This window comes from Hylobates moloch, unplaced genomic scaffold (assembly GCF_009828535.3).
Source record: "Hylobates moloch isolate HMO894 unplaced genomic scaffold, HMol_V3 SCAFFOLD_1, whole genome shotgun sequence".
In the NCBI taxonomy this organism is placed as follows: Eukaryota; Metazoa; Chordata; class Mammalia; order Primates; family Hylobatidae; genus Hylobates; species Hylobates moloch.
In genome coordinates this window covers 51,292,744-51,314,835 of record NW_026652276.1, presented here as the reverse complement: position 1 = coordinate 51,314,835, position 22,092 = coordinate 51,292,744, and the positions used below count along the sequence as shown (strand labels likewise).

Here is a 22,092-nt window from a genome sequence, read left to right as displayed (position 1 = left end):
CGCCCTCAGCCCATTAGACGCGGCTGTTCCGCGGGCGCCACTGCCTCCCTCTGCGGGCTGCTGCGCCGCCCACGCGCTGAGTGTTTCCTCCGGCTTCCGGCTTCCGGCTTCCGGCTGGGGCCGTCGGGTGGGTGAGCTGCCGCCCAGTCCCGTGTTGCCACGCTGGGAACTGGCGTTCTGTTTACATATCTTAGAGAACGACCAGAAGGACGTGCTATGTTTGCAGAAGTCCAAACTTGGAGGTCTCTGTATTAGCTTCATCGCCGAGAATCCAGGCAGAGGACAGATTTGGCGACGTCGTCATTCTAGAAGCTCCCGTTAGCAACTGACTTCCGTGTTGCTAAACCCAGGGAACGCTTTCCCGTTTTTCTCACTTTACTTGACAGCTCGGAAGCATTGGGCACAGTTAACGCCTTTGTTCTTGAAACACGTCTCTTCCTTGGTCATAATGATAACACATCCTCCTTGCTTCTTCCTGCCTCTTTGGCATTCTTTGTACATTGCCTCCACCTCCACTATCAAACCATTATATGTTAAGGTTGTCAGGGTCCAGACATTCGTCAGCTTCTTTACCTGGGCTTCTCCTAAACGCTGTGCTGTGATGACCTCACCCACAGCTTCAATTTCCTTGTAGATGGAGGAGTCCTAAATGCTTATCCCGTCCACATCTCTCCTCTGGGCTTCACACCTACAACCCCCACTTGCCTCTCCACTTGTATGTGCAGTGGGCTCTACAAACTATGTTCAGAACCGAACTCATCTTTCTCCTCAAACCTGCTCTTTTTCTAGAAATGGCACATGTCAGATGCCCAGGATTCATCGTTGACATTGCCTTCTCCCTCACCTCGCAACACCTGATCCTCAAATCTTACTGATTCTTCCTCCTAAATATTTCCCAAGTCTCATTTACTCTGCTCCATCTCTTCTGCTGCCTCCTTCTGCAGTAGATTCCCGAATGGCTGCCTCACTTCAGCCCTTATCTCCCTTTTAATCCATTCTCCATACAAGAGTTTAAGTGTTGTTTTTTTTAATTGAAAAGCAGATCATGTCATTTGCCAACCTGAAAATCCTTCCATGGCTTTTCTTTGCTCTTATAAAATTCAGTTTCTTAATACATACTATAAAGCCCTGGTTTCCCGATCTCTTTCTCCAACTCCATAATGTGCCACTCTGCTTTGCTTACTTCAGCATTTAGTTCTTCAAATAAACCACACTCCCCAAACTCAGGGACTTCTCACCAGCGACTGTTTGGAAAACCCCTTGAGCCAACATCTGCTTCACCCAACTCTTTGCTGGCTAACTCATCTTTTAGATCTTAGTTTAAAAATCTCAGCTTAAATATCACTTCTCCAGGTAGGCATTGCTGAAGCCAGACAAACTAAATCTTCTTGGTCTATATGCTCATAAAATCAATTAGTTCCTTCAAGTAGATGGGATTTGAGTCAAGTTGTGAATAATTAGGCACTTTGGGGTAGGAGAAGGATCTGAATAATTTCCCATGGATATGGTTATAAGTGTGTATATGAGTTTTTTTTTTTCTTTGCACATCTATTTGTTCTTCTTGTCACACATGCACCCTCACAAAGCAAGTTAGCAGTGAAACTAGACTTCTCTGCAAAGAGATGCCACGGCACCAAAAGGGTCCCTTCTGCTCTTACTCACCCAAGGATCAAGACAATGTTTTACTGTTCTCTGAAAAAAGCTGTATTAATCCATTTTTAACGCTGCTAATAAAGACCTGAGACTGGGCAATTTACAAAATAAAGACGTTTAATGGACTTACAGTTCCACATGGCTGGGGAGGCCTCACAATCATGTCAGGAAGCAAGGAGGAACAAGTCACATCTTTCATTGATGGCGGCAGGCAAAGAGAGAGCTTGTGCAGGGAAACTCCCATTTTTAAAATGATCAGATCCGTGAGACTCATTCACTGTCACAAAAACAGCGCAGGAAAGTCTCGCCCCCATAATTTAATCACCTCCCACCAGTTTCCTCCCATGACAGGTGGGAATTGTGGGAGTTATCATTCAAGATGAGATTTGGGTGGGGACACAGCCAAACCATATCAAAAGCTGACTCTAGGAAGGGTAGATTACATGTTAAAAATTTTTTTTCTGGTACTATAAAACTTGCACAGATATTAGCTTCAATATTGCTGAAGGAATTAAATAATCCTAACATCTGCAAATAGGATTATTTGGCACTCCAAATCCCAATTTGGATCATCAAGATCTATGGATGCTTCCTTCCCTACCCCCCTTTATTTTAGCATCCACAACAATATCCTACCATAGGCCTTCATCACTTGAGAATTGGAAAGCTATGCTAATCTCTAGGTATACTACCTTTTTCTTGTCTCTTTCTCCTTCACTATATTTGCCAAATTAAATTCCTTAAAATACTGCATTGATATAGTCATTCCCTGCTCAAAAGCCTTAACAACTCTCCTTGCACGTATGATAAACACGAATGTCGTCTGCTAGTCTGGATCCTCCACAAAATGTCTCTTTCCTTCTTTCCAGCCTTTTCTGACATCGTCCCATTTCCCAACTAACTTCGTCTAGCTCCAACACTCCCCCCATGCTTTTAATTTCCTGATTTCTGCCCCTTTGTACATACTGAATGGCAAGTCTTGCCCCTTACTCTCTTCACTTACCAAATTCCTTTTTTTTTTTTTTTTTGAGACGGAGTCTCGCTCTGTCGCCCAGGCTGGAGTGCAGTGGCGCGATCTCGGCTCACTGCAATCTCCGCCTCCGGGGTTCACGCCATTCTCCTGCCTCAGCCTCTCCGAGTAGCTGGGACTACAGGCGCCCGCCACCACACCCGGCTAATTTTTTTTGTATTTTTAGTAGAGACGGGGTTTCACCGTGGTCTCGATCTCCTGACCTCGTGATCCACCCGCCTCGGCCTCCCAAAGTGCTGGGATGACAAGCGTGAGCCAACCAAATTCTTATTCACCTGTTAAAGCCCAGCCCAAATACTATATTCTCTTTCTAGAACCACCTCAACCTGTAGCAATTAATCTGGGGTCTCTGAATGACCAAATAATATATGTGTCTCTATTTATTTGGACAATAACTATACACTCCCTAATATTGTGGTTTTTGAAGTGTCCAATCCTTATGCCTCCAAGATTCAATATTCCTGAAGGATAAACTATTTATATTTTCTTACTGTATAACATATTGACTTCTTCAAAAAGCAATCAAACCAAAGCCAAACAAAAACCTAGAAATCCAGAATTTGACAGATACAAATGTGTGACGGTTGCCTGTTAACAGTCAGCTTGGAAAGCTGTATCTCTGTATCAACAATGTCAAATTTGCAAAAGACACAAAACTAGAAAAAACAGCTAACACTATGTCTGTAGATTGTATTATTTTCAGATCTCTTCTGTCCCTTCCCACCCCTTGCCATGGTTCACTAAGGGTAGAGTATACCTCTCTGTGTACTGTAACTCTGACCTTGGCCATGTGACTTGTTCTGGATAAAGGAATATGGACAGTTGTGATGTATATACCATCTGTCCTGAAACTGCATGTTCTTTGTAATCAACTTGTTCTTGTGTGCTCCTTCCCTCTGCTAGGAGATAGCATGCCTCAGGTTCCCACGCTAAATCAAAATTCTAAATCATCTAAATATTCTAACGGACTGCTGCTGGTCTGAAACCAACTGGATACTATGTATGTATGTATATATGTATGTATCGATGACAGAGTCTCGCTCTGTCGCGCAGGCTGGAGTGCATTGGTGCAATCTCGGCTCACTGCAACCGCCACCTCCTGAGTTCAAGCGATTCTCGTTCCTCAGCCTCCCAAGTAGCTGGGATTACAGGCCTGCGTCACCAAACCCAGCCAATTTTTTGTATTTTTAGTAGAGTCAGGGTTTTGCCATATTGGCCAGACTGGTCTCATACTCCCGGCATCAGGTGATCTGTCTGCCTTGACCTCCCAAAATGCTGGGATTACAGGTGTGAACCACTGTGCCTGGCCTCAACTGGATAACTTTTTTTGAGACCAAGGGTCACTGTGTCGCCCAGGCTGGAGTGCAGTGGTGTGATCTCGGCTCACTGCAACCTCCCCCTCCTGGGTTCAAACGATTCTCCTGCCTCAGCCTCCCATCAGCTGGACAACATTTAAAACAATAAGTGCAACTACTTGTATTGGATTTAAAAGAGCAACAAATGACAGGGTACACTTTGTCACCAGCAATCAATCAGAAGCAACAGGTAAGGTGAAATTTACTATTTGCCACCCCTGAACTGGTGTATAGACAAAGGAGAGTCAAGGACAGTGAGGAATCCAGAAAATACTATCATATGATGAGTAACTGATGTGAAGTCACCGGAGTAACTCATAAATTCACATGATGTTACAGTAGAAAGACTTAAGAACTGCTCCACACTTCCCATTTGGAGGAACTATATTTTGCTTGGAGAAAAGACAGTATCATTCCTATTCTTCACTCACCATTTCTTTTATACCCAAATCATCCAGTTGTATTTACTTAGTTGTATCTGCCTTATTGCACAAAGCATTTAAAGCAACTTCTAGCAGAAATATCTACAATAACTAGATAAATAAAGAATACTGTGCAGCCTGCAAACCAAGGCAAAAAGATATCAGTTATGTAGTTCTCATTATATGAAACTGAAATTAAGAAGGCTCCTCTGATAAATTATTTTCAATAATGGCCACATTATTCCCTGCTCTGTTATTTCCCCACCCTGCAGCAGAGTGACATTGTGACATTTAGAGTCTAGGCCTCAAGAGGCCTTATACACTCTGCTCTCAGAACCCTGCCCAGCCTCCATGAGAAGTCCGGCTAGCCTGCAGGAGCATGAGAGACCACACAGACCACAGTTGAATCAGAGTAGTTGTTCAAGTTTAGACCTCAGATTTATGAGAGAACCCAGGCAAGAAAAAGTGGGGCCCTGACCTAGGTGAACTGAACTCCCCAGCATACCCTAGACTAACAAGCACTGATAAATGGTTGATGTTTTACCAAAGTTTTGGGAATAGCTTCGTCTGTTATGTAGCAATAGATCACTCAAAGAATTTATGAAATGAAGCAAAACATTCTACCACTGAATTCTAAAACAAGTAAGTGGAACTTAATTAAGTGGAACAGGTCCATTGCCCTTCCCAACCATGGGAATTTCCCCTGGAGTCTCTCATCCTTAAGGAATACTTTATCTGTGTCCTTACCACATTCCTATTAAAAAAAAAAAACTTACTGGCTCTGTGCTTTCTTTACAGCCTTGATCTATTTCAAAATGACAGCTACAAATCTGATGAACCAATCTATAGTAATTTTTAGTGTTTTAACTTTCCCCCTCCTTCCAGCTACCACTTTGCATTTCAGCTATCTTTTCCCAATGTTTGTAATAATGTTATAAGCTAAATATCTGATAGTAGGAATTTCTAAAAATTCCAGTCAATGCCTCTTCACCTCTCCTCCTTTCTGTAAGGCTTGCTATTATACTGTGAATGTCACTTCATCAGTGTAAACTGTATTTGTTCATCTGTAATATAGTAGAATTGAAATAAAAGATTTCTGTCCTTTCTTGTAGTTCTCTGGATTTGGGTTTTGTACAGACACTTACCTGTCTTGGTGTGTGTATTTTCTTTCCAGTTAATAAGCACAAGAGGCCTCCTACATAGCAGCTGGTTAAAATGCAGGGATGCATATCACGGTTTGAACAAAACTGCAATATGTACATGACATATTTCATCCCAATATGGAGGAAAGCTATGAATACTTTTAGGAAAATGGCCATATGCAAGCAAGCTGTGTTCTCTACATGAAGGAAAAATAACACATCGACCAGAATTATATTGACGATTATAATGTAGGGAACACAATCTTTTTTTTAGAAGTTTTTATAATATTCTTGAACTTACAGAAATCTGCTATAAGGAGGTGATCAGATATAGATGAAAGATTTACGCAGAATGATGTTCATAGCAGATTCATTTATAATAGTGAAAAATCAGAAACTGAATTTTCCAACTGACAGTTAAAGCACAATTCATATAGTAGAATATCAATGTTAGGCTTTCAAAGACTATTTAATTTCACATTGGAAAATATCCACGTATAAAATTAAATGAAAATGACGGAAAGAAAACATAGACAGTATTATCCTATTATTGTAATAATACATAGAAATGTAAATAGATGGAAACAGAGAGGGAGAAAGGAAAAATATTCTAAAATGCTAATGTGTCTGGGTAGTATGTTACGTCTATGTAACTTATTTTCAGTGTTTACCATGAGCACTATCACATTCGTGGTCAAAAACCGCTCAGGAACGCTTTGGAGCCCTGGCTTTCCGAACGCAAGGAGAGCAGCCCGGGCCCGCCCACGCCCGTGGCTTTGCGCGGTGCAGTTTGAACCGCTTCGGAAACAGCTGGCCCGGCGTGCGCGGCGGGAGGGACGGGAGTGCTCGGAAGAGCCGCCCCACGTGCTTTCGGGGAAACTGCCCGGGAGCGAGAAGGAGTGGGATTGAGAGGAAACCGAGAAGCGAAAGTTAGAGCCTGCGGAAGCAGTACGCAGGCGCAGCGGGGCTTTCCGGCAGCCCGCTTCCTCCCGGCGGTTTCCCTCTGGCGACGGGCGCCCTGCTAGCAGGCTCGCCCTGGGGCTGCAGATCGGCTTGCGGGACGGGATCCCAGAGATCCCAGAGAGGCCGGTCCACGCGGCCCGCACGCGCGAGTGTTAGCTCTGCACATGACGGAAGGCGGAGGCGCGGGTGGCTGCCATTTCACCTTGGGGGGGGGGAGGGAAACGTGTCCTGATTTCTGCACCTGAGGTGTTGGAAACCTTACCCCTGCACTGCCGTCGTTTCTTTCCTTGTCCTGAAAAGGTCTCTTTTACCCGCTTCACTTCGCTATCTACACAGTTTGCACTTGCACTAACTCAGATCTTGTCCTGTCTGGTAAACTCTGACCCTCAGCCAGCCTAGGTAGCTGCCCTTGAACCAGAGGTTGGGGTCTGGCAGTTTCTGTAGGCGTCCTTAGGCTCGGTCTGCAAGGGGATTGCCTCTTTCTTCTGGGGTCTTCTCGCCCCCGTGCCTTCTCAGTCATGGTGATTATAGCAGAAGGAACGTGGGAGAAGTATAATGGAGAATGCTTAGTCACTGGACAATGATTTCGAAAGTTCGGCTGGCCGAGGAAACAGTTTTGTGTAATGTCTGACTTACTCAATGGTTCTAGGAGGCACGAGACTTTCTTTGGGCTCTGCTCGCCTACTCTTAAGGGGCTCTACCTTCTTAAGGTGAACTCGGCACCCACCTAGAACCTCCAGTGTGTGAAAGGGCCTACCTCACTGGGCCCCAACCTCCAGCCTCTTCTGAGAGTGAGGACCAGCCCCCACAATGGCTGCACACAAACCAGACCCTAAGGTACAGAGTCCTGCTATGCAAATAGACATTTATTTTCCCCTGTTAGAACAACACAGGACCAGCTATATAATTTGCAGGGAGGGCCCGTTGCAAAATGAAAATGTGGGGTCCCTTACTCAAAACTAATGAAGAATTTCAAGAAGGCAACAGGAGAGCATGAAGCCAAGAATGGAGCCCTTCTGAGTGCCTGCCCTGTGGAAACCAGACCTAGGTGGGGAATTTGGGGGTATTTCTTGTATAGCAACCTTGTTCGATGTTCACTTAAATGAAGAAACAAATTTTATAACACCGCTCACCTGTTTAAAAGCCTCTGCTGGCTTCAATTTGCAATAAGAATCCAGGGCCCTTAGCGTTCCCTATAGGGCCTGCCAATTTGGGCTCACCTACCCCTCTTACTCATCTTATCTCACTCTCCCCATACTTCATTAGGCTCCCCTCAATCCCCTTGGCCTCTTTCTGTTCCTCAGATACCCCAAGTTTTTACCTGCCTGAGTCCTATGCATACATACACTGGTCTTTTGGGATGCTGTTTTCCGGACTTGTTCATGGACTGCCTCCTTCCCATTCTCTAGGTCTCAGCTCAGTCATCATCTCCTCAAAGACACCCTCACTGACTGCTTCTTCCAGTGACTGTATCACACTTGCAATCCTCATAACACTTGCTAAACCTATCCCTGTTTATTATTTGTCTGTTTTCATCTCTCCTCACCAGCGTGTAAGTTCAAACAGGAGGGACTTTGTTCTGTGTTACAGCCTTTTCCATCCAGTATTCCATGAGACAATTCAGTCTAATCCCCCAGGGTATCCATGTGTGTAATGAATTCCCTGCTCTCCTGTATATCTAGAATGTCACTGTATGCCATCCCTGGGAGAACTGAGAAAATCGTCAAGCAAATCACTTTCTGTGTCTTGTGGTTCAGAAACCCTGGTTAAGCAAAGCAATGCCTGATACAGGTATTTTCAAATATTTCGAAAATATTTTTTGAATGAGTAAATGAATGTCACTGACCAACACTGAGATCAGGAATTACAGGTTAATTCAGCCATTCAGATCTCAGCACTGGCTCTAAGACCTGTCGAGCCACAATTGAGGGGGGAAGAGAATAATGAGCATGTATAGCACAAAAAACTTCCCTAAAGGATTTTTAATGAGAGCTCTCTACTCCTTCACACCCCTTCCAACCTCTCCCCTCTCTCTGCCCTCTTTGGACGGCAGAGTTCTTTCCGTTTGCAGCAGTCTGTGAGATGTCTAAGAGGATGACTGTCAAGCCTGACATAAGAGTGTTGTGGAGGACTTTTTTTTTTTTTTTTTTGAGACGGAGTCTTGCTCTGTCGGCCAGCCTGGAGTGCAGTGGTGCCATCTCGGCTCACTGCAAGCTCCGCCTCCTGGGTTCATGCCATTCTTTGTGGAGGACTTTTACTAGGGGCAGTAGTAGTAATCCCCTTGAGTGTAATGGAGAGTTTAGGGGAAATTTCAGGAACACTTGGCTCATCTGTGAGTAGGTAGATGTCTAGGATGTTAGGCATGCATGAGATAATACCTAGAATCAAAGGGAAGTTAGAGTGAGCTTATAAACAGTGTAATTCTAGACAATGTCTATTGGAAGTTCAGGGTGAGGTAGGGAGGAAGTCCTCTCTATGTGATCAAAAGCAAGTGTGTTTTGGTTAATCAGGATGAAGCATAACATTGGGGGCTCTTTCATGATTTTAGAGTTTGGAGCTGTTATGAAGAGAATTTCAGCTTAGTTTTGCAGGCAGCCCAAGGAGCAAAGGAAAGGAAGGAACTAATGACTGTTCTCGATGCGTTCAAACACCAAACGTTAATAAATATTTATTCAGGGCCAGATTGTACTAGATTCCAGGGATATAACTGTGAGCAGGGCTGTCTTGGTCCCTGCACATACAGAGCTTGCTTAGAGTCTATTGAGGAAAATAGATGATATCATTTACACCAAAGGAGATAAGCACTGTGCCAGGGATGTAGAGGATGCTATGGAGGAAGTGTGGGATGACCTGAGCCATGCGCACACATGCATGCGTGTGTGTGTGTGTGTTTGGCAGGAAGGCTTTCCAGAGCCTGAAGAATGCGTGAACATTATCCAGGTGCAGGGATATATGGGATGGGGTTGGAGAATTGAGAGGACGTGGCAGGGGAAGCAGAGAGAACATGGGCCATCAAAGAAACTGAAAGTAGTCAGTTTTGTGTGCAGATGTTTTGGTGGATAAGAAGCTGTTGGGGAGGAGTGAAGAGAGATGAGTTGAAGACTAAGAGGGGACTAAATAATACGTGACTTTGGAAAGATCTGTTGCGAATTGTGGTCTTCATCCAAAGCTGGGATTCTTAACTAGTTTTTGTGACATGGACCTCTTTGACAGTCTGATGAAACCTGTAAGTTTTTCAAAAAATAATGTTTTTAGTTGAATAAGATAAGATGCATAAGATTCAAAAGAAAACCAATTACATTGAAATACTGATATCAAGCCAACTTTGTGATATATTAAAACCAACTTTGTGATATAGTAATATAAATGATTTTTTTTTTCTTTTTTTTGAGACAGAGTCTCACTCTGTCATCCAGGCTGGAGTGAAGTGGCATGAGCATGGTTGGCTGCAGCCGAGACCTCCTGGGCGATCCTCTCACCTCAGCCTCCAGAGTAGCCGGGACCACAGGTGCATACCACCACACCTGGCTAATTAAAAAAAAATTTTATATATATATATATATTCTGAGTAGAGATGGGGTCTCCTTGTGTTTCCTGGACTGGTCTCAAACCCTGAGGCTCAAGTGATCCTCCCACCTCAGCCTCCTAAAGTGTTGGAATTACAGGCATGAGCTGCTGCACCTAGCCATGCACTTATTTACTAATGGCATTAAATAATAGGATTTAGCAGTGGGTCCAATTATTGCAATTTCAAAATTGTGCTTAGCATAAACAATATTTTGAGATGACTTTAATAATTATAATATGATATAAATGTGGTATGGTTTATGGTTTGCTGCCCATATAATTGAAGGAAATTAACTGTAGTTAGAAGTTAGTGGAAATAAAACTGTAACTTTTGCCATCTAAATTCATGAGCCCTTTGAATTCTGTCCATACACCCCAGACAAGAACTGCTAATGCAGAGCATCATGAGCCATTCAAAAATTTTAAGTAGGGAGTGAAATTATCCAATTTAAGTAGAGCCCTCTGTCTACATATGAAGCTGCATGAAATTGTTTCCTATATTTACTGTAAGGAAAGAGAGAATGTCCTTCCCCATGTTTTTATGGCATCCTCTTTGTGAGTGCTCTGGTAGAAATCTTCTGTCTTATAGTGGTGGTTACACAACTATATGAGTTTGTCAGAATTCATAGGCTGACACACCCAAAAGGGTGAATTTTACTGTATGTAAATTATATGCCAATAAGCCAGACTTTAAAAAGTGCATCAATAAAATCAATAAATGTTCCTGGTCAATTTGGAAAAAAAGATATCTTTACTCTGTGTCAGAAATTGGAGCGTGTGTGCACAGAGGCCAAATGCTAAGTGGGGACTGTCTATAGCTAGAGCAGAGTACTGGGATGGTTTGACCTTTAATTCTGTTTCTTTTACTGTGGAGAGTTGCACGGGCCTCCCAAACTGCATGAGGTAAAGAAAAATCCCTTGAATTTGCCAGAGGTGTATTCATTCTTTATGATTCTTTGGTGGGGTGGGGTTCTTGCCACCTTAGATTTTGATGAAATTCATTGGCTGGTTGCCTTCTTTCAGCATGTATTACAGATGAAGGCATTGATAATCAGAACAATTAGTTAAAGTGATTCTTTAAAATAAATTTGAAAAGTCATTAGCAAAATATATATCTGTGATTGATCTGGGATGGGTGAAAGGAGAAGTGAAAATGTGATTAATATTTTGAAACTAAGTCTATGTTTTATTTCAATTTCATTAAATGCTGCTCATTTGCAACTAGTTTGTTATGGACTGAATGTTTGTGTTCCCCTCTGAAAATTCATATGTTGAATTGCTAGTCCCCAAAGTGATGGTAGTAGGAGGGAGAGCTTCGGGGAGGTGATTTGATTAGGTCATGAAGCTGAGCCCTCAGGAATGGGATTAGTGCCCTTATGAAAGAGACTTTGGAGATCTCTCTAGCTCTCTTTCTACCATGTGATACAATGAGAAATTGACAGTCTGCAACCTGGAAGAGGGCTCTCACCAGAACTAGACCATACTGGCATCCTGATTTTAGACTCCCAGCCCTGAGAACTGTGAGAAATAATCTGTTTTATAAGCCATCCAGTCTATGGTACTTTGTTATAGCAGCCTGAATTGACTAAGTCATGAATGGCAGAAAAAAATATTCTGGGGTAGGATTTGGCCAAAACATGGTCCAAACTCCCTTCCCATTGCATTTCCTGCTCATCTGGCACACCTTATCTTGAACCAAACAGGTATCCCCAGGACTCCCCTGACAAAACCTCATTGCCCTCTTCTATGGTTTGGATGTTTGTCCCCCCAAAGCTCAGGTTGAAATTTGATCCCAATGTTGGAGGTGGGAACTAATGGGAGGTGTTTGGGTCATGGAGGCAGATCTCCCATGAATAGATTAGCACCCTCTGGGTGTCAGGGAGGTGACTTCCTACTCTATTAGTTTCTGACAGTGCTGGTTGCTAAAGAAAACCACGTGCCTTCCCTACTCCTTGCTTCCTCTCTCACCATGTGATCTCTGCATATCCCAGCTTCCCTTCCCCTTCCTCCATAAGTAGAATCAGCCTAAGGCCTTCATCAGATGCAGGTACCAGTGCCATGCTTCTTGTACAGCCTGCAGAACCATGAGCAAAATAAAGCTCTATTGTTTATAAATTACCTAGCTTTGGGTATTCCTTTAGAGTAACACAACACAGACTAAGACAGAAAATTGGTACTGAGGACTGGGGATTGCATTAAGGATACTTGCAAATGTGAAAGTGGCTTGAAACTGAATAATGGGCAGAGGTTTGGAAGAGTTTGGAGGACTCAGAAGAAGTTTGGAACTTCTTCTTCTTTTTTTTTTTCAGACGGAATCTCGCTCTGTTGCCAGGCTGGAGTGGGCACGATTTTGGCTCACTGCAACCTCTGCCTCCTGGGTTCAAGTGATCCTCCCGCCTCAGACTCCCAAGACTGAGACTACAGCTGTGCGCCACCACGCCTGGCTAATTTTTGTATTTTTTAGTAGAGACAGGGTTTCACCATGTTGGCCAGGATAGTCTCGATCTCCTGATCTCGTGATGCACCCATGTTGGCCTCCCAAAGTGCTGGGATTACAGGTGTGAGCCACCGTGCCTGGTCGGAACTTCTTAGAGATTGATTTAGTGGTTGTGACCAAAATGCTGATAGAAATATAGACAATAAAGGTCATGCTGAGGAGGTCTCAGATGGAAATGAAGAACTTACTGAAAACTGGAGCAAAGGTCACCCTTGTTAAACAGTAGCAAAGAACTTGGCTGCGTTGTGTCTAGGCCCTATGGCTTTATAGAAGGCTGAACTTAAGAATGATGACCTAGGGTATCTGGCAGAAGAAACTGCTAAGCAACAAAGTACTCAAGAAGTGGTGTGGCTACTTTTAAAAGCCTATGCTAAATTATGGGAGCTAAGGAATGACTAAAAAGTGGAATTTATAATTAAAAGGGGAGCAAAGTGTAAAAATTTGGAAATTTCATAGCCTGGCCATGAGAATAGAGAGAGCCAATAGAGAAGGAAAGAGCATTTGTAGGCAAGGAATCCAAGGGTTTGAGGAATCTGAGGGTGCTACAGAGCAACCATTGCTAAAGAGATTAGTGTGACTAAACCAGAGCCAAGTGTTATTAGTCAAGACGATGAGAAAAAGGCCCCGAAGGCATTTCAGAAACCTTTGAGGCTGACCCCTCCATCACAGGCCCAGAATCCTAGGATGACAGAATGTTTTGGGTAGAGGACAGGCTTAGAGACTGCTCCCCTGTGACCAGTCTGCTGCTTCCTGTATCCCCACCACTCCAGATGGCACAGCCATGACTCACATGGCCTCAGTGGCCCCAGGTGTGAGTCATGTCACAGCTCTGGAGGGCATAAGCCATAAGCCTTGCTGGTGTCTACACAGTATTAAGTCTGCAGGGCCCAGAATGCAAAAGTCATGGAGGCTTGGCAGCTTCCACTTAGATTTCAGAGGATGTATTGGAAAGCCTGGATGCCCAGGCAGAAGTCTGCTGCGGGGACAGAGCCAACACAGAGAGTCCTCCCTGGGGTAATGCCTAGTGGAGCCATGGGATTGGGCTGCTGCTGCAAGGACCCAAGAATTATAGTCATCAGCAGTGTGCAGCCTCAGCCTGGAAAAGCCACGGGCATTCAACTCCAACCTGTGAGAGCAGCCAGTGGCCTTGGGAGTAGGGCTGCTTGAGACTGTGGGAGCCCACTCCTCATACCAGTGTACCCAGGATGCATGACATGGAGTCAAGGATTATTTTGGAGCTTTAAAATTTAACATCTGTCCTGCTGGGTTTTGGACTTGATGGGGGCTGTTACTCTTTTTTTTTTTTTTTTTTTTTTAATGATTTCTCCCTTTTGGGATGGGACTGTTTATCCAATACATGTACCACCATTGTATCTTGGAAGGAACCAACTTGTTTTTGATTTTACAGTTAATTCGCCTTGAGTCTCAGATGGGACTTCAGATTTTGAAGTTGATGCTGGAACAAGTTAAGACTTTTGGAACTATTGAGAAGGGATGATTATATTTTGCAACATGAAGAAGACATGAGTTTTGGGGGGCCAGAAGAGGAATGCTATGGTTTGGATGTTTGTCTCCCCAAATCACATGTTGAAATTTGATCCCAATGTTAGAGGTGAGACCTAATAGCAGGTGTTTGAGTCATGAGGGTGGACTCATGAATAGATTAATACCCTCCTATGGTATAGGGCATGAATAAATTCTTACTCTGTTGGTTCTTTTAAGAGCTGGTTGTTATAAAGAGCCTGGCACCTCCCCACTCTCTCTCTCTTGCTTGCCTTCTTGCCATGTGATCTCTACATACACTGGCTTCCCTTTGCCTTCTGCCATGAGTAGAAGCAGCCTAAGGGCCTCATATGCAGATGCAGGTTCCATGCTTCTTGTGCACTCTGCAAAAACAAGTAAACCTCTTTATGAATTACCTAGCCTCAGGTATTCCTTTATAGCAACAAAAAATGAAATAAGACACCACCACAAAAATGATTTTTGGAGTACAAGATTCACAATCTTGGGAAATAACTCTTAACTCTGGGGTCAATAATTTAGTTTTGATTTTCTGAATCTAAATAAAAATAGCCACTTACTGAACTTTTATAACATGGCCATTGTCCATATTATGGAAGATGAACTACAGACGTCCTTCATTTTCTACCCCCAAATAACAATGATGACTGTGATCACATAGAAAACCTTGGCATTCTGCTACCAGGCTCTATATTGACAAGCTTTTTAAAACTTCTGTGAAATAGGTAGGAATCCATTGTACTTTTGATAAATTCCAGGGAGCAAAGAGCCTCTGCAATCTTTTTTGTCTAAATCCAAGTATTTAAGAGCACTTCCTGGTAGGAAATTACTTCTTTAAAGGTAAAACTGTAATAGTCATGCTCCAGTTTAAAGTATTTCATCCAATTCTGCTGCCAGTTGATACATAAGTGTCAGGCAAATTTTAGAAAACCGGGTTTTGTGGAGAGAAGTAGAGACTGCGAGGATGCACCTCCAGTTAGATGCACCCTTCCATCAAACAGATGCCTCCACCCTAAAAGCATTTAGGAGCCCACAAAGGAGTAAAGGAACTGGCCTTGGGGCAGGTGGAGAGTTTTTTCCATAGGAACAATCTAGGAGCCAGTTGGGCACATGTGGGTGGGATGAGATTGCTCAGATGGAATCTCTCTAAGGGAAATGGCAGGTTATAGTAAAAGCTTTTTTTCCTTTGAACTCTTTTCCATCAAACATTAGCCTCTGCCTATTTGGTTTGCCTGGAGGACAGGAGTGGGGCAGAAGGAATGAAATAAGAGCCCTTCAGAGGGGGCTGCCATCTCTGACTCTGCAGTCAGGGCTCACCTTGAAACCTGGTTCTGGATTTTTCTGCCGCTGGTCATGGCAGATGCCTCAGTAGCATTACTTCCTTAACTGATTCAGCAGCATCCCCAGGGCTCAGCAGGCATAGAGAGCTCTCCAGGTCTTGAGCACTGGAGGGCTCCATGCTATTACTAAGGACAGCAGCTGGGCAATGGCACCACTAAACATCCAGTAGGGGTGAGGCAAGGACCAAAATAGACTTGCAATTCACATACATTACTATCCAGGAAACCAACTACCCTTCCTCTTTACTAGAGAAAATTGAAGGAATGGAAGGAATATCTCATCCTAAACCTCTTTCCCCAGTCTCAGGTTGGATTCATAGGACCAGAGAGACTATTAGAGCTGGGAAAGATCATAGAACCCACATAGTCTAACCTCTTCTAGAGATGAAGAATGAGCAACCTATGAATAAAATCAGCCACCCAAGGCCAGAGTTGTTATTCTCCTAGTCCTCATTTCATCCTCCTAGTCCTCATTTCATGAGGTTTTTAAAATTATTATTTTTTTAACCCATGTGTCTGCTTACAATACCTGTAAAATCAGTGCGGTTTGCCCAAGATACCACCAGGAATGACTCTGGATCCCTCCTCCTGTGGAACCAGCAGCTGTTGAACCCCATAGTTGGAATAATGTTGACATGGCACTAAGGAGGCTTCATAATTCAACCCTGGATGTCTCGTGAATTTCTGCTAATGTCCCATCACGACGTTCCTCTTGGATCTACTGTGATCACCATGCCTGCTAGCATTCATCATACTGATTGGCTTATTTGGCTTTTCCCTCAGGCCTTCTTGCTGAGATGTAGGTATGACTTTGTTATTCTTGACCTACCCTGAAACATTAACACTTACATCTTCTAGCTAAAATCGTAAGTAACGCCAGAGAGACAAAATCAGAAATAAACCAAACACAGGCAAGCGAGTCTTCTGTTAATATTGTTATTAACACTGGTTTCTTAAAGTTGTCTCATCTTGCAAGTTTATCTGAAGCTTTGGTTTCAAGCATTTCAATCACAACAGTCCCAACTGGAGAGTGCCACGAGAGTGTGAAGAGAGCTTCAGATGTCAAACATTTCCTAGAACCCGGTATTTACAAAGCCAAAGAAATAAAATGTGGTTGTTGGGCAAAGAACAGTCTTTAAACTTTTTCATTTGCTTCTTTTCTTGGTGTGTCAGAGTTTATCCTGTCATTCAGCAGAATAAGGAGACTTCATCTAAAATTAAAAATGAAAATAATCTTTGAGGAAACTACTGGTTTGCAAATAAATCACTATTTCTTGCGCAAATAAACATCCTCTTTTCTACAAATTACTCCATAATTTTTCTATTACCTAGTTAAAATACTTAAACTAAGTATTTGCAAAAGTAATTGGGGTTGATCAGTCTAAAATAAAAGGTACCTTTCAAGGAGACAGAAAACTGTTTTAAGAAAAAGGCCTGTTTATCCACCAAAAACATAATAAGGAAAAGGGTGCAAAATGTAGCAAATGTTCAGTTAGACATAAATAACTTGATGATTTAAGGGAACTAACATTAGAATAAGCTATCAAAGGAAAGTGAATTTTTCATCTGTGGAAATCTTCAAGAGAAGGACTAAAAGCCAGCCAGACAAAAAATTTTTTGAGGCTTAGGGTCTCTCCAAGTTTCTATTATATTATTCTGATGTATGTTCACTTTCACGTAAATTGGGGGTTTGAACCCATTGACAGTATTGGTGGATAAGAGCAAATAGCATGCATCCCACATAACATTATTGCATTAAAGATTGTGACTCTGTTCTCAAAAAGGAAAAGGAGAGCATTATTATGCCATTGACTATTATTCATATATTATTGATGAGGCTCCGGGTTCTAGAAATGCAAGTCATAATCAAGAAAAATTGCAATTTGTGATGTTTGCACTGTTAAGATAGCAAATTGGGTTTACTAGATAGTAAATAACTAGTAAACTAATAGTATACTAGGTTTATAAATATTGACCAATAAATGCTGTTTGCTAAAGTAGAGAGTGGTGGGGAGTGAGGGGGCCCATGGTGCAAGTAGGGATAGTGTGCTTGAGTAGGGTATAGGAATATTTTGCCCTCTGGTGGTTTCTGGTGGAAAGAATGTAAAGCAGTTTAAGTAAGTGAAGGTGTCTACTTTCAATACCCATAATATCAGCAACACGCAGGGCCATCCAGACACCTTTTGTGTTATGCTCATGAATTTGTTCCAATAAATGTGTTTTCTCCCTACCCAGGCAGTATTTCAGCCCCTTTGATTCACACACCACCTTTGCATCATTGGAAATGCCTTTGACCAGCAATGGAAAATAAAGGGAACATACTGCAGTTTCAATTGTTGTGGGACTCAGGTTTTCTCTCAGCACCGCATACACACTTGGAGACATGGGAAGAAGGTCTGATGGAGAATATGTCTCCGTTGAATCACTTCGGCTTAAAGAGATAACAAGGTCAATATGGACAAAGATTAAAAAATAATAATAGCTTACGGTGACTTACTATGTCAGGAACTCATTTCTAGGGCTTCATCTATTTGTGACACTGAGTTATCTAATTCATCATTTCATATCAGAACACTCAACTTACTATGGCATATATGGCATATAAAAGGGGAATTTTAGAATTTTAGGCACAATAGATTGTGGTAAGTGTGCCCTGAAGGCTAGCTTTATGTATTAAAGGAAATGGGATGTTGCACATTACAATGATTTGTTCTCAGTTATGTGTACTCTGCTCTACCTTTAAATCCCCTATAGGAAAGCTTTTTATAAAAAATATTTTACATGTGACTAACATTACTCACATTGTTGAGATGGGGATAAAAACGGAAGGAACATAACCTTTGTCACCCCTTTCTGTTGGTCTTGAAACTGGAAAACAAAAAGGCACAATATTGGGGGAAAAATGTCAATATTATCAATAAAACTGGGGAAAAAAGAGTCTAGAAAAATATTAACAATGATAAGAGGAAGAGAGATAACTCAGTTGTTCTGTGATACACAAAAATGTTTTGTTAAATAGGGGACACAATCTTTTAGATAAGCATAAAATGTGCAAGAAGAGAAAAACAAATCTCTTGGCAGGCCTAATCTGACTTTACATATTAATGCCTCTAAACTGTGTGGGAAGAATCAACTCTATTACCTGTTTTCTACGTTTCACTTACATTTGATTATAAGGACTGATTGAGTCATGTTTTGGGAGATATAATAACCCAGTTCTTTTCATTAAAATTGACACCAATCAGAACCTTATGATTGCAAACGTTCTTGAAGTACAGACGTCAGTGTTCCCAAAAGTATCATTGTACTGTAGTAAGTCATGTGCAAACCTCACCTTGGAAAAATTTCCCAAACTTCTCTCGTATACCATGTTGAACTAGTATTTGTTCCAATTTTCCAACCCTAATTTGTTGCATTGATATTTGTTATTTCATTTTTATCAGTTGTTGAAAGTCACTGAAAAGCCACAGTTTTGTTTGATTTTATTTTCTTTTGTATTTTTGTTTATTTCAGAGGGCATGAAGTCAGGTGGCTGCAAGTCTGTGAGTGACAACTGTAGGATATTCTACATAATGGTGCCCAAAGATTTTGTGCTATAGATGAAGATTTTTATGGATTGTATACACTTTCATTAAAGAAACAGAATGGTGAACGTACCTTAAAATTACATAGTAATTTAACGAATTTTCTTTTATGTATTCAACAAATATTTACTGAATGCCTGTTTTGGCCAGACATTGTTCTAGGTCCTTAGGATACAACCAGGAAAGGTAGGGCAGGAGTGTGGGAGAGGGAGAGGATGAAGCACAGATCCACAGGTCCCCTCCCTGGCAAATGAACAAATATCCTGAGTTATAAGACTACAGTAAGGTTAAAAATATAAAACTTATAAACCCCGGGGTTCCTTTGCAATATACAGACTTGTTTTACTATTAAAAGCTTCTCATCATTACCCCCTCTTTCTTTTCCTTTCTCCCAGTCATAGACATGAAGTCTGCACCACTTCTGTCTTACAAAGGAGAAAACTGAAGCTCTTCAAATGGCCGTGAGAGGCCCCCATGGCCACAGTGAAGTTTAGTTACAGCTGCTTATTACTCTGTTAGTGTTAGAAAGCCCAGTGGTCCCTTTTCAGGAACTGCTGACATACCACTTCATTTCTAAGGCTTTGACCTCCATATGCCCTTAGATCTTACAAAAATCAGAGTAAATAAAACGGGAAGCTTCATTTACTTTGCTCCAATATGAGGTTATTTTCCAAAATCTTAAGGAAAAAAACAAACAAACAAACAAACAGAAAAACCTAACCTTCGCAAGGCTGAGAGCTGTAGTGTTTACCGAAGGCTTTGTCTTTGGGAATGTCAGGATATAGGTACTTCAGAGGGTTTTCAGGAATGTTTTCAGCCATAATAACTTTGTAGTCTCGCAGGATGTCAGCGAATGGCAGAGCAGACAACCGGCCTTTATTGTAGGGTTCTACAGAGTGGAATCTCACTTCCCCTTGAAAAACAGAAATTGGAGAAATATACAGGTTCCTGTACACATTCCTTGTGACCATTTTTTTCCCTGCCCACATTATCTTCATGCCACTGGAGTGACTTGTCAGTTCATGTCACTTCAGTGTCAGACCTTCTGCTGTCTGGACAGTATAGATTGTGCCTACAATAGACTTTTTGGAATTCATAGGTACCCCGTTCTGAGACAACTGCAACTACTAATATTCAAGCCCACTGAATACATCACAAACAGATCAACACACCATACACTTCCAAAAACTGAAATCCCAGTAACCAAATTTAAGAAAACTAATTTCACATGAATAAACATTAGTGAGTATATACCATTTTCAGAATGGTCCACCCAGGTGAAAGTTATTCCTCCGAGATGGCTTTCACTGAATCTTAATAAAAAGGTGCCAGGCATTTTATCCTTTAGCAAGAGCCGTTCCTTCTCTTTGCTAACAAAGCCCATGACATACCTAAAAATAGAACATGCATGATTTCATCTGATCATTATCGAATTTTCACTTATTGCATTTACAAAGAGCAGACCTACAGTTTGTTTTGAATGTAATCAAAAGTTATTCTTACCTGAAATACTCATATATAGATTAATATACATAGTGATACTCCACAAAGAATAAGAAATTGCAACTATTTTTTTCTATGGTACTGAACATGCATAAGAGAAAAAGAAAGAAGAAAACCAATAATAACTGAAAAAAAGAACATAATTAACTCATATGAAAAATATAGCCTATAACTTACCCATCAATCCAAAGGGGAAGAATGTGTTTCTTAATTAGATCCAATATTGCTTCAAGCCATGTCCAAAAGGTAAATGATTTACCAGGTAAATGTTCCTATAGGAATAAACAAGCACATTAAGACAATGATTATTTAAGTAATAATGTTGATATAATAATTTAAGTTCAATTTTTCAACAAAATATTATCTTTAAACTGGACAACACCTTAATTTCTTTAAAAAATATTCTTGGCCTGGTGTGGTGGCTCACGCCTGTAATCCCAGCACTTTGGGAGGCTGAGGCGGGCAGATTATGAGGTCAGGAGATGGAGACCATCCTGACTAACAGTGAAACCCCATCTCTACTAAAAATACGAAAAAATTAGCCAGGCGTGGTGGCGGGTGCTTGTAGTCCCAGCTAATCAGGAGGCTGAGGCAGGACAATGGCATGAACCCAGGAGGCAGAGCTTGCAGTGAGCCGAGATTGCACCACTGCACTCCAGCCTGGGTGACAGAGCAAGACTCCATCTCAAAAAAAAAAAAAAAAAAAAAAAAAAAAAATTATCTGGGAAATTCTCAAAACCCCAGGTAGTAATATAGACTTAGAAAGGAACATTGTATTAAAAAAATGTATCTAAATGATGTTTCCCCGACCGTTTGTACCTTGCAGAACTTGGCCCAGGTAAGGTGACCATCACTGTAGCTAGATTGGACTGAAATGAAAGGAAAGAATGAGATTTTTCATTGGACAATGAGATGCTTCAATTTTGTGCTCAGTTTAGATATTTTGCCTCTTCCCTTTCAAGCATTTCTTAAGCACTTGATAATGGGTTTGCAATGTACTGAGTGCTAGGTACAGTACAAATACAAGACATCATCCTTGCTCCTAAGAAATTTATTATCTAGAAAATAAGCTTTTTGGTGGAGGAGCTAACAATGGCTTTAGAAAGCAGGTGGGTATCTAGGATATGGATGGGTAGAATATAAATTGTCAGAGGATATGAAGGAGGCCACTCTAGAGAGCAAGAGTAATATAGGACAAAGCATGATGGACATGGACAAGGCTCATATTGGAGACAGGAAGAGCTGCCTAATGTCAGTAAATGAACATTATAAAACAAATTTGTGTAAGTCAGGTGTAGCTAGATTACCAGGAATGTTGCCTATTAAGATGGAAAGAATGGACTAGAAATCTATTAGATAGTGAGTAGCCATTGGCTGTTTTGATCCAGAGCAGTGAAAGGATGCAAGAGTTTCCATCTAAATTTTTAAGGAAGTTATACTCTAAGAATAATTTGATAAAGGTCTGAAGGGATATGGTTTCTACCTATACTACATGTTTAAAAGCTTTAGTCACGC

The 22,092-nt window shown here is 41.7% G+C and overlaps 1 protein-coding gene and 1 long non-coding RNA gene across 6 annotated transcripts in view; one reads left to right on the top strand and one right to left on the bottom strand.

Moving 5' to 3' along the window:
• Positions 1–7,583: 7,583 nt before the first annotated feature.
• LOC116810528 (uncharacterized) lies at positions 7,584–19,146 on the top strand. Its single transcript, XR_004370315.2, has 3 exons — positions 7,584–7,613; positions 17,726–17,938; positions 19,004–19,146. It is a non-coding gene; the product is annotated as an uncharacterized LOC116810528 (long non-coding RNA).
• The window catches only part of STAT4 (signal transducer and activator of transcription 4), a 128,515-nt gene continuing 122,833 nt past the window's right edge, over positions 16,411–22,092 (bottom strand). For 2 of the 5 annotated variants that reach the window (XM_058440117.1, XM_058440112.1), the window contains 7 exons: positions 21,397–21,446; positions 20,755–20,849; positions 20,329–20,465; positions 19,796–19,987; positions 18,292–18,358; positions 17,813–17,921; positions 16,411–16,701 (listed from right to left, as the gene is read on the bottom strand). In XM_058440117.1, coding sequence (XP_058296100.1) covers positions 16,675–16,701; positions 17,813–17,921; positions 18,292–18,358; positions 19,796–19,987; positions 20,329–20,465; positions 20,755–20,849; positions 21,397–21,446 — 677 coding nt within the window. In that variant the 3' untranslated portion in view covers positions 16,411–16,674. Of the gene's footprint in view, positions 16,702–17,812; positions 17,922–18,291; positions 18,359–19,790; positions 19,988–20,328; positions 20,466–20,754; positions 20,850–21,396; positions 21,447–22,092 lie in introns of those variants that run through there. The other 3 variants (XM_058440113.1, XM_058440120.1, XM_058440124.1) reach the window with 2 other exon arrangements.